General features: G+C 42.3%; 1 protein-coding gene across 11 annotated transcripts in view; it reads right to left on the bottom strand.

The window, feature by feature from the left end:
- Positions 1–12,750, bottom strand: part of MAGI1 (membrane associated guanylate kinase, WW and PDZ domain containing 1) — a 169,348-nt gene that overhangs the window by 28,969 nt on the left and 127,629 nt on the right. For all 11 annotated transcript variants that reach the window (XM_024199688.2, XM_024199707.2, XM_024199681.2 and 8 more), the window contains one exon: positions 5,493–5,709. In XM_024199688.2, coding sequence (XP_024055456.1) covers positions 5,493–5,709 — 217 coding nt within the window. The remainder of the gene's footprint in view (positions 1–5,492; positions 5,710–12,750) is intronic.

Raw genomic sequence — 12,750 nt, forward strand, 5'->3', positions numbered from 1 at the left:
CTGTCTGGAAATACTTTAAAAACAGATTTTTACAAAACACCTTTACAGCTCACATAACACAATGTCCACCGTCATGAGACAGCTCCTGTATTCAATTTCTACAGGATATAAATCTAATCTCCAGCATTAGAAGAGACTATAAACATATGAAAATGAACACTGAAAACATTTTCATACACTGGTGCTTTATTAGAGTTCATTTTAATTAAGTGTTACTCTGTAAGCTCTAACCTCTATCCTTTCACCTTGGGTAAAAATCTATTGTCCATTGCAACAACAACTTAAACAAAATGAGGGACATGCAAATATACCTGGCAGAATCAATTGGATCATCTAGGAGTCAACACCCTTAGTAATGATGATGTACTCGGCTAGGCACAAAAGTTTTAAGGCCCTGATTCAGCAAGGTGACTTAAGTATATACCTAACTTTCAATACATAAGTAATCCCATTGAAGCCAATAGGACTATTGCAGTGTTGAAAACTACTGTGATTTGATGCCAATCTCATGATACTTTATATTCTTCTTAAAGCCCCAGTTTTACAGTGATTACATTATAATCTCAGAGTTTTTTTCCCATTAATTTTCTAGTGCTCCTGGTGAAGGGAAAATAGGTTGAAAACATGACCTGGGCGCTTCCTCAAACCAGAAGACAGACAAAAAGAACCCAAAAGATACTGTTTATTTTAAAAAACAAAACCCCAAACACTTGTGACTTTAGAACGCTTGGGGTTGGCAAGAATACTGCTACTCATGTGCTTAAAGTCAGTCAAGTGCTTCAGTACCTTGCTTATCAAGGGACTACGTTTGTGACAGATGTCCATTAGCAAAGTGCACCCACGAATCAGCTTTGTAAACAGACCTTCTCTGCAGCCGTTTCTGTTCATACAGCATGCTGTAAATATTAAGATCCTTTTAAACAAGACATTCTCTAAGGGTATGGGCACATCTGTGTGTCCAAGTGTATGAATGTAACTGTTTGTTTCATATTAATATAATGACAGAGAACATAGCCCTACAGAAGGCCCTTTTACTAGACTATTGACTTTAAAGCCAGTCTGATCAGAAGACAGTTGGCAATTTCCTGAGTGTATTGTTTTATGGCGGGGGAGGTGTACCATTTGATATTATTGTGCTAATATTTTTTTATTCAATTGCTGCTGAGTGAATGTTACCTACTATGTCAGCTTTGTTTTTTCTTTTTAATCAGATTTCGAAAAAAAATTGTACATTATGTGCCTGAAAACAAAATTCAAATACTAAAGATTTTAAAAGCTTTAAGATTATTCTATAGTCTTCTGCTTTACTTTTAATTAAACATTTAAGTCCTTCAAAGAGATTCATTAACACATCTGCAATTCAGATTAATTCATTTTGTCACTGCTGTTTTGACAGATGGCCATATGTAGGATATGGTATTTTGCAAAGCAATCAGGCCACATGAGAAAAATGTGACAACAGATTGTGCTAATCTTCAAGGAAGTTTAATAATAAATTGCAATATAAAAAGCATATTATAAAAATATATTTTCAATAAAAGGGCGTAAGATGTTAGAATTGTGACACTGATAACCCTTCAATTACTCCTCCTTCCACTGAATGCTCTCTACCCATATAATTTCTGGATCTTGGAAAGGATCCATTTTTCAAACTCAAGGTACATTCTCCCCTCATATACACACACAACTCCCATGAGCAGTAATGAGTTTTAATCATAAAGGAGATCATGCTGCTAAAACTTAGCAAAAGTAAGTGGTAAAGTATTACCACCAATAAATGATCTGGTTTCAGGACTCACTCCTTCACTCTCCATTCTTTAAGGGCTTGATCCTCCAAAGTTAGGTGACCAGATAGCATATGTGAAAAATCAGGACAGGGGTGGGGTAATAGGCGCTTATATAAGAAAAAGCCCTGAATATCAGGACTGTCCCTATAAAATTGGGACATCTGGTCACCCTATCCAAAGTGCCCTGTCTTTGGGCCATGATGCAACGAAGCACTTAAGCTCAGCCTTAACTTCAAGCATATGAATAGCCCCGTTGGCTTTAGTATCTGAAGTTAAGCTTTGTTGAATTGGGAGCAGAGCACTCATCACCCATATCCAGTGTCAGTGAGAGTAAAGCGGGCTTCACATAAGAACATTAGTTCATATATGTATTAAATAGAGTCGCAGTTCCCCGGAACTAATTAAGTTCCAAGGAACTAATTAAGATTCTTAGGTGAATGCTGTCACCTTGGGCTGACTGGATTATTTTACGTACATAACAGAGTATTTCTATGGCTCTCCTTACCATAGTATCTGAGTGCCTCAAGAAGCCATCAGGATGAGTGTTTGTGACCAACAGAGAACTTAAGGACGGAAGCTGGAAGGGTATGATGGGGTGACAGGAGGCCGCATGTACAGAAAGGACTCTCAGAAGGAAGAAAGGGGGAAAAGGGAATTCTAGAACAAACAAGGAGGGAACCTCAGAAACAAGCCGATGGAGAGAGATGAGGACTGGCCTCTGAAAGGCTTGTGTTGTCCCCTCCTGTTACACAGATGGAAGAACAAAACTGGGAAATACCCACGGCCATGCTGGAATGAGTGCATGAATGAGGGTAGCATTCCTTGCATCCATTTGCAGGTGGACAGGGAGGGGCAGGGGACTTACCCTGCTCGGCCTCAGATTTCAGCCTGGAGGCAGGTGTTAATGCTGCTGAGCTAATACTAATGACTAATTAGTATGAGCTCCGCAGTTAATGACAAATGATCTAAAAAGCTGCCGGGGGGGTCAAAGACAATGACAGCAAAGTTCCCAATGCAGCCATGCTGCAGGGAGAAGAGGGGGGCCAATGCAGCCAGGCTAGGCTGACTAGTGTCCCTACAGGGTGGCTTCTACCCCTGCAATTCTGGCAGGGTGGCCCTGCAGGATTGGAAAACCGCCTTACCCCTCCTTCCTAATGATCTCTTGAATACTCATTGAGGTAATTTCAATCACCTAGGGTCCCACTGTTCAAGTGGGCCAAGAAGAGGCCTATCTGGCCCATGGAAAGAACCAGGCCTGCAGAACCAGGAAAACAATGCCAGATCCTTAGAAGGGAAAGAGAGAAAGACAGAGAAGCACAAAAGCACGAAGACACATTGCTGAGGCATCCAATCCGGAGAGATATTTCTGCAGCCAAGAAACCTGTCACTCATGATTTGTTTTTTGTGGTTTTTGTTTTTTTCATGCCATAAGATTTAAAAATGATTCAATTGGTAGAAAAACCAACCCAACTGCTGTACGTTCTGGGGTAATGTATATTTTTATATTGTCCGTAAAAACTTACATTTTGCATGTTATGAAGATTTTGTGCAAGAAGATCATCCTTTACATAAATAAAAACAAAAACTAGAATGTGCTCCTTTGGCACAAACTGTTTCAAGCTCTCTTGTCCCTAATTAAAAGAATAATATTGTCTGAAAGTATGCCTACTATGCTTTAAATATTGCTCTGAGAAATGTTTAGAGGTTCTCTCTTAGGCATTGTGATTAAAACGAGGCAAACATGTTTATTTTCATTGCAGAGAAGGAACCAATTGAAACCAATTTTATACTCTTGGAGCGGAGTCAAACCCTGCTCAACTATTAGCCGAGTGCATGTATTAATAATTAAAATAAATGCACTTACTGCATGCATTTGGTTTTGTGTATTGTTAGGGTAGTATATGCTGGTAAAGACAGAACAGCTCAACAGTATTCCCGCCCACCAGGAGTGAGATGGGAATGCATTTCACCTGAGTTTTGGCAAACAGATTTTTCTTTCACTGATTGTAGCTCCCTTTTATAATAACTGTTGACCTGTGACCCCTGACCTGATCCTACCAAGGTTATAATATAAGCTTACTCATATGTATGTGTGTGTGTGTAATTTGCTGTGACTGATGCTAATATAGTTGAAATGCAAGTAGGAAAACATACAAAAAAATATTAACATTAAGATAGGCTTGGCATCAGGCTGAGGCCTAGCAGGTATAGGTTTGTTAGCATAGGAGGCATAAGTCTTAAGCATAATTAAGTGACCTACGGTAAAAGCAATAAGAGTTTTTGTCATAAACAAGTTTCAGAGGGGTAGCCGTGCTAGTCTGTATCAGCAAAAACAACGAGGAGTCCTTGTGGCACCTTAGAGACTAACACATTTATTTTGAAATGGGCCACCTTGTTTACATGGGCCTCATTAGCACTACAAAAATGATTTCCATCCCTTCTTGTCAACTGTTGAGAATAGCCCATGTCCACCTTCATTGAACTGGCTCGTTTGCACTGATCCCCCACTTGGTAAGGCAATTCCCATCTTTTCATATGCTGTGTATTTATACCTCCCTACTGTATGTTCCACTCCATGCATCTGATGAAGTGGGTTTTAGCCCACGAAAGCTTATGCCCAAATAAATTTGTTAGTCTCTAAGGCGCCACAAGGACTCCTCGTTGTTTTTGTCAAAAACAAGTTAAGCGGAGGGAACAAAATAATGAAATCTTAATGGAATTTGGTGTGTGTGTGTGTGTGTTTGTGTGTAGTGGGTTGAGCAACATGTACCTGTGCGGCTAACCAGGTTGAGGCATTGGAATTATTCACAAATGCACTGATGCAAATAGCTATGTCAATAATCAGACCACCAGTTATGATCCCTTGGAAGGCCCCATACAGGCAAAAGACAAAGGCTTAATTACATATAGTAACAGATACGTAAATGTGTATCAAAATTGATGCATGTATGTTTTCTGGTAGCTTCATTGGAATGACATAATAGGCAACAGCCAAAACTGTCACTGCCACTGATGATGACCTACCCTGTCTCTGTTTTCATGTCCATGATGTGCATATGTCAACTCTGTGGATTGCTTTGCTCTTTACTTCTATTTAATGCTCTGTATTTTTCATTTGTGGATGGTTTTGGTTCTTGATTAAGATTTTTAGGTCTCTGTGTGTACCCAACCAATCTCAAACTCAACCTGAATAAAATTTTCTTAAGTAGCCGTTAGAATGAGAAACCTGTTATTTGTAAAACAGTCATCTGAATTTGTCTAAGCTACATAACCAAGCAGCATTAACTTGCTATGAGAACTTGGAGATATTTTCAGGGGCAGCTGGGCAACTAACTCTGCTTCACGTCTTTGAAAGTCTCTTTAATGCCTGATTTGAAAATAAATAAAAAAGGGATGAAAAGAAGGACCTCAATACGTAAAATATTTGACTGGGTTTTGAACAGCGTTATGGTCTAAACCCACTTATCGGAGGCAATAAAAGCTCGTTCTTCATCCAAGACAAAATTGATTCTTTGTTAACATAAACTAGACATAATTTGCTGATCTTCGCAGCTTTTTCCCAGAATTTCATGTACACATATCAATTTAATTGAAAGCCCTATATTTTCCAATAACAATTTAAGAGATTCAATTCCTATAGATGAAAATCATAAAGAGTGGCTGCCAGAGCTGTAGCCTTAGCAACCACACCTGTTCAATACTCACGTCGGCTTTCATACATGCTCCTGGACTGGGCCCAGATTTTGAATGGATCTGGCTTTTTCTGTCCAGAGTTGTCCGGCTGCTCCACACCTGGTGCTTCAGTGGCAGGGTAGTCGGGAAGCACCTGAGTGGTATGGATGGGTGAAGCAGTGTGCGTGCTGTGGTGGCTAGAGACGCTATGCTGGGAACTGTTTTGGCTGTCTTTCCTTTCAAGTGGTTGCTGGACGTAAGAAAGCAAGTGGAAAGAGAAAGAACAGAAGATTATGGGTCTCTGAGTGGGTGTTTTCTGTCATTCTTTCCCCCCCTTCTTTGTTCATCGTTTCTGCATGCATACAAATAAATATATACATCACATTTTGGTGGCCATCATTTCCAGTTAATGCTGAGTGCAGAAAATTTCCCCGAGACACACTTTGACAGACAGACTGGCAGAAGTAGTATGTAAAATGGAAAGCGATTAATCACAAAAAACATCCAGCCTTCTATGTCTCACCACAAAACAAATCAAAATTTCATTATAGGATACCAGTTTCAATATCTTTTTTCCCCTCTGTGTTAAACTACAAATATCTGTATTCAGATAACTGTAAGGGTTTAACATAAACCCACAAAAACAAAGACAAAAAAATATCAGCACTCAAAGTGAAAAGCCATTCTTAACCTCTACTGGATGTAGGCATTACAGACCTTGACATGCGAAATCACACCTCATTCACAGATCTTTGCAATCCTCAAGTCATAATGAGTTGGTTGGGAACAGAGTTCAAGAAAATTAAGATGTAATGCTATGAGGTTCAAGTCTTACATTAGAGGCTTAACATTACCTAAAAATATTTACTTGCAATTTAATTTCCTTGTTTTAAGCAAGTATATTAAAACAAAGAAAAATGTTTCTACTAAAATTGAAGGCTCAGTCTACCCAGCATGTCAAAAGACCTGTCTTGTCAATATTTAGCTACATTGAGTATGTTGTCCTTAACTCACATTCACATAATTGGCTACCATAATGTATGCAAATTAACAAGAGTCCCATTTGCATTGCAAGAATTCATGCTACTAAATATGCAGTAAAAATGTTTCTGAAAAGTTACCAAGAATGGACAGTAAATTAGGGTGACCAAACAGCAAATGTGAAAAATCGGGACAGGGAGTGGGGGGTAATAGGAGCCTATATAAGAAAAAGACCCAAAAACCAGGACTGTCCCTATAAAATCGGGACATCTGGTCACCCTACAGTAAATATGTTTAAAACAATGCTCACTGTATTCTCTTGTTTCCACATTACAAAAGGGCCTTGTTGCTATTAATTGATTAGCAAATGTCAACTCTCACATTAAAAAGTAAAGCCAATTTTCACTTTTAATTCTGTGAAAGATTAATTCCTATTTAATTCCTATGAAAGGTTTCACCAGAGAGATCAAAGACGAAAAGGCCATGGGAACTGAACTATATTCTCATCTAGAAGTGCAACTTTAAAGCACATTGGTGCACCAATGTAGGAAACATGCAATGCCATTGTCTGTCTTGTATGCTTCTTTTATAGTTAACCAGACTCCTTCAATTTCTAATGATATTTATCTGGTTTCTCTTCTAGGCACCAAGGGCTTGATCCAAAGCCCATTGAAGTTAATAGAAAGACCCACATTGGCTTTAAAGGGCCTTTGGCTCAGACCAGGGCTTAATTTGTAATAAAAGAGGTGTCGGGGCTCAAGCAATTTTTTTACATTCATAACTGATGCAGCAAGCCCAGAGGTGCCGGGGCTCTGAACTGCCCAAGCCCAGAGGGGCCGGGGCTCTGAACGGCCAGGCCCAGAGGGGCCGGGGCTCTGAACGGCCAGGCCCACAGGTGCCAGGGCTCAGCCCTGGCACAAAGTAAGCACTGGATCAGACCCTATAAATTCACTTTACAAACAAAGCAAAACAAAGATGTGCCTTCGGCGCACCCCCAATATGCATAGCACTGTAGCCCATGTCTGTAAAGAACCACCCAAATTACACTGATACTGTCCAGGGTGTGGGACCATCCCATTGTCATTATTTGCAAGACAGCAGCACACAGGGTCCCGAAGCTAGATCAAGGCCTCCTGGTTTTCGGTGGTGTACAGATACATTGTAAAAGAAACCACGGCCTCCAGGAGCTTGCAATATAAACAAGCAAGACAGAGACCCGGGATGGGAGGGGAAACAGAGGCACGGGGGTCACCAGGGCTGACATTAGACTTGCTGGGGCCCAGGGCCGAAGCCAAAGCTGGAGCCCCACTGCCTGGGGCCGAAGCCCAAGGGTTCCAGCCCTGGGTGATGGGGCTCGGGTTTTGGCTTTGGCCCCTCTGCCTGCGGCAGTGTGGCTCGGGCAGGCTCAGGCTTCGGTCCCCCCTCCTGGGGTCATGTAGTAGTCATTATTGTTTTCAGAAGGTGGGTCGCGGTGCAATGAAGTTTGAGACCCCCTGCTTTAACTGATGTCTCCATTGACGTGAATATTAAATTAACTGTGTACTTTAAAGTCATTTTCAACGGCGCATGCCTGCTGTGACTGCCCAGCAACCAGTTTTCAAACACAAATACCCTAACCAATTTCAAACATTTTTTCCCCCTTTTCTAAGTGGCGAAAGAAGCTAATTCACATACAGCCTTACTTGCCTACAAAATCCCAGGTTTTAAAGTAAGCCATTTTAAGACAGAGCTCTGCAAACAGCCTCTGAGCTGTGGATGCCCACTCCTTAAACAACAGTTTTATAAGTAAAAATGTCATTTTTGCCGCATGTTTTTTGTTGTTGTTGTGGCTGTTGTTTTATTTTGTGGCAAATAATTAAACAACAAAAGCACCTTGTGAGCACAGTATACCAGGTTTCAAGCCAGTGTGATTGAATATAGCTGATTTAAAGAACCTTTATAATAGGGACTACAACAGAAAATTGTATTTAAGTCTTAGGTAACACTTGTAAACACAAGAACAAGGCACTAATACGATCTACCTGGATAATAATCTTTTCTTTAGATGAGGAAGTTAAAAAAAATCTCATTTCACTTATTATGTGAGAAATGTAAACAATTTAAAACTAGCATTCAATTCTAGAGTTCTAATCTGTATTTTGGATCTAACTGAAACTTTCTGTATGTCCTAAGCAAAACAAACAAGCAAGGAAGCAAAAAAACAACCCCCCCCAACTCCTTCATTAAGCTGGAGTTACTCCTGTAAATGTACACCAATTGTGTAAGAAGGAACAGTCCTTCTGCAACGACAAAACAACTTTAGAAAGCCAGGAATCTCTAAGTTCAGGGTGCTCTTTAAAATAAAACAGAAATAAAAAGTCTGGAAATGGACAATTAAGGTCACCCAATCAGCCACAAATATGCCGTGACAGATTAACAAACATTTGGAGACAACCCTATTTTCAAACAATGCAGGTCTTTACCACATCAGCGATGCTGAAAATCCTGAAGGGATCTAACTGAACTATTTCACTGGTGTTGATAGACTGAGGGCATGTCTCCACTACAAAATTAAATGGACCCAACTTACACCGGCATACAGCCGCTGCAGTAATTACATTGCTTGTGTGTGTCTATGCTTTGCTCCTTGTATTGGTGGTGCATGCACTCACCAGGAGTGCTAGCGCTGATTTTACTGTCAGTGTGGGGCATTGTGGGACAGCTTCTGAAAGGCAGCGACAGTCCACGTAAGCGACGCAGAGTCACTCACACTGATCTAACTACATCTACATTGATTCTACGCCTCTTGTGGAGGTGGATTTATTAAGTTGGTATAGTGGGTGAGTTATATCGGCGGGAGCGACATTTTAGTGTAGACGCTTACAGAGTTAGGTCGATGTAAGGCAACTTAGTCGACATAACTGTGTAGTGGAGCGTATCTTAACCAAGAAGCACCAATCACTACAGCAAAGTATTTCTGCCATCTTTAGCACTGTTTGCTGTTGCTGGATAAAGAGCACAAATACAGAATGGGGGATAACTGGCGTGGCAGCAGTACTGCTGAGAAGGATCTGGAAGTTGGGGTGGATCACAACCTCAACATGAGTCAACAATGTGATGCTGTCGCAAAAAAAGGAAATGAAATTTTGGGTTGCATTAAGAGATGCATGCACGCAATTCACAGGCTGCGATAGTACTGCTCTACTCCAAGCTGGTTAGGCCTCGGCTGGAGTACTGTGTCCAATTTTGGTCACCAATGTATAGAAAGGATGTAGAGAAACTGGAAAGGATCCAGAGGCGAGAGACAAAGATGATCAAAGGGATGAAATGCAAACCATATGAGCAAAGTCCGAAGGAACTGGGTATGTTTAGTTTGGAAGAGAGGTGATTAAGGAGGGGACATGATAGTTGTCTTCTAATACTTGAAAGGCTGCCATAAAAAATATGGAGAAAAGTTGTTCTCTCTTGCCACAGAGGGCAGGACAAGAGGCAATGGGTTCAAACTACAGCACGGCAGATTTAGATTAAATCTCAGGAAAAACTTCCTAACTGTCAGAACAGTAGGACAAGGGAACAAACTGCCTAGGGAAGTCGTGGAAGCTCCTTCACTGGAAGTTTTTCAAAAAGAGGCCGGATAGTCATCTTCCTTGGATGGTTTAGACACAACAAATTCTGCATCTTGGCAGGGGATTAGACTAGATGACCCTTGCGGTTCCTTCTAACCCTATGATTCTATTATTCTAAAAGTGACCTCCCTTTGACCGATTATTCACCCACATGTATCCCAGTTACAATCAGATTTCCCCCTCCCTATGTTTGCAATGTAAGTGCTGCAAACTCCTCTGACTGTACTGTTTTTACTTAGACCACTGGTAAAAATGAATAACAAGAAGTTAGTTACTTTCCTAGTGTAGCGATTAAACAGTAGGTAGAGCCATTCTGAACATGGCTTCTTGTAGTTAGTTATACACATGCCTGCAGTCTGGGCTCATTTTTCAGCCTTATGCAATACCATTTCCAGCCACAATCACTCTATTTGCCATGAAGCTCAGGGTCGAGCCAGCCTTCAACGAGGCTGCAATGTTAATACAGCGCTAGTCACCTGAGAAAGCTCATGTGTTGATACAGTACACTGCACCTTCCCTTGCAAAAAGCTGTGCGATGATTAAAGGAAGAAAAGGAAAACTATACATTCAAGGGAGTGTGGAGCAATTATACTGCAAAACTAGGGCGAGGAAATAGGATTGTAAGTATCTCACAGAGTAGTGTCATGCTGGAAGGCGTTAACTGCCACCAAACACAGACCTGGATGTACTAAGCACCATTCCTTCAAGCTAAATGTGACTGCTGAAACAATAGAAGCCACCACCTAAGGCAGTAGCTATGTGGCAAGGCCGGGACCAGCAGACAGCGAGGGAAGTGGTGGGGAACGTGGCCCTGAGAGCAGCGGTGATGACTTTCTAATGTGCCGGGAGGTGCCCTACCCCCGGCTCTTCTCCAGGCCCCGCCCCCACTCCACCCCTTCCCCCAAGGCCCCACTCCTTCCCACCCCCGCCCTGCCTCTTCCCACCCCTGCTCCATCTCATTCCACACTCCCCCAAGCAAGCCCCACCCTCGCTCCTCCCCCCCAGTACCTCCTGCATGCCGTGGAACAGCTGATCGCGGCGGGCAGGAGGCGCTGGGAGGGGGGAAAAGGCACTGATTGGCGGGGCCGCCGGCGGGCGGGAGGGGAAGGAGCTGATTGGGGGGGCCGCCAGCCCCGGAGCACCAACAGAGTCGGCGCCTATGCCTGAGAAAGAGAGAGAGAGAGAGAGCAAAGGCAGAGCCCTTTGGGCACAGGACTTGCTGGAAAAGCAGGCTTGGAAATGGTGAGCATGGAAACGGCCTGATATTGTTTTTTTCCTACTGTGTTCAGGGAAACAGGACTTCGTGGACATACGTTGTAAACGAACGAGATTGTGCCAAAGAAACACCTGACTCATATCATCCATTTCTCCTCCTAACAGAAAGAGGCCGGCCCGCCCCTACATACTGGCTAACTGCTTGGGCCGAAAGGGAGCAGTAGTTTGTGGGGAGAGGTTGTGAACATGAACAATTTTAAGGCTGGGAAATTCAGAAGAGCTCAGCTTCTGTATAGGCACTTAAACAATGGTAACACTTTCAGGAGAGCTCATCACCCAGAATGCTTAGCTGCCCTGAGGACTGACCATATATTTCGGTGCCTAGATTGGAACTGAAGTCTCTCTGGAAAAATCTGGCCCCAATTTGGGTGCTAAGAAGAGCTGCCTGGAAAAAGTCCTTTTCCCCATGTGGGATATTTTGATACAAACCAAAAAATGTTAGCTTCCATCCCAGTTTTCTGGGAAAACATTTACTTTTCAGCCAAAAATATCAAGAACCCCAAAACAGAAAAATGTCAGCCCCAAACTGACAAAAACTGAAAAATTTTCATTTTTTGGCTGAAAAGGTTTACTTTTGGGTACTTGGGTGAAAAAATCAAAACCTTGTCAAAGCAAGCAAACATTTTCTGTGAACATTTTCGTTTACTCGAAAACCCAATATTCTGCTGAAATATAGTTTTTACTGGAAACGTCAACCAGCCCTAGAGCAGAACACTTTAAATCTGGCACCCAGCACTTTTACAACTTTGGGCCTTCAAGCCCAAACTCTCGCTCTAAAAGGCAAATAAACACAAAATATTCCAGAATGCACATATATATGGTTAAATATTACACAGCCATATATTCTAAAACAAAATCATTCAAAGTCACTTCCTCCTTCATTTACCTACCAAGACCTATGTTCTGGCTCTCTAGGCCAGGGCTTCTCAAACTGGGGTTCGGGACCCCTCAGGGGGTCGTGAGGTTGTTACATGGGGGGGTCGCGAGCTGCCACCCCAAACCCTGCTTTGTCGCCAGCATTTATAATGGTGTTAAATATATTAAAAAGTGTTTTTAATTTATAAGGGGGGGTCGCACTCAGAGGCTTGCTATGTGAAAGGGGTCACCAGTACAAAAGTTTGAGAACCACTGCTCTAGGCCTATGTCCCCTCCCCTTTCGCTCCCGCCCTCCTTGCTACAGCTGATAAAATTAGTTCATCTAAAGGAGTGTAAGGAAGTCATCTCCCTGCTCTGGTGTGGTCTTAGGCTAGGTCTACACTGGGGGGCGAGGGGGGGGGGATTGATTTAAGATACGCGAATAGCGTAGCTGAATTCAACGTATCCAAGCCGACTTACCCCGCTGCGAGGACGGCGGGAAATCAACCGCCGCGGCTCCCCCGTCGACGGCACTTACTCCTATCTGCGCTGGTGGAGTACGCGCATCGATTCGG

This window comes from Terrapene carolina, unplaced genomic scaffold (assembly GCF_002925995.2).
Source record: "Terrapene carolina triunguis isolate 2854851 unplaced genomic scaffold, T_m_triunguis-2.0 Scaffold89, whole genome shotgun sequence".
Lineage (NCBI taxonomy): Eukaryota > Metazoa > Chordata > Testudines > Emydidae > Terrapene > Terrapene triunguis.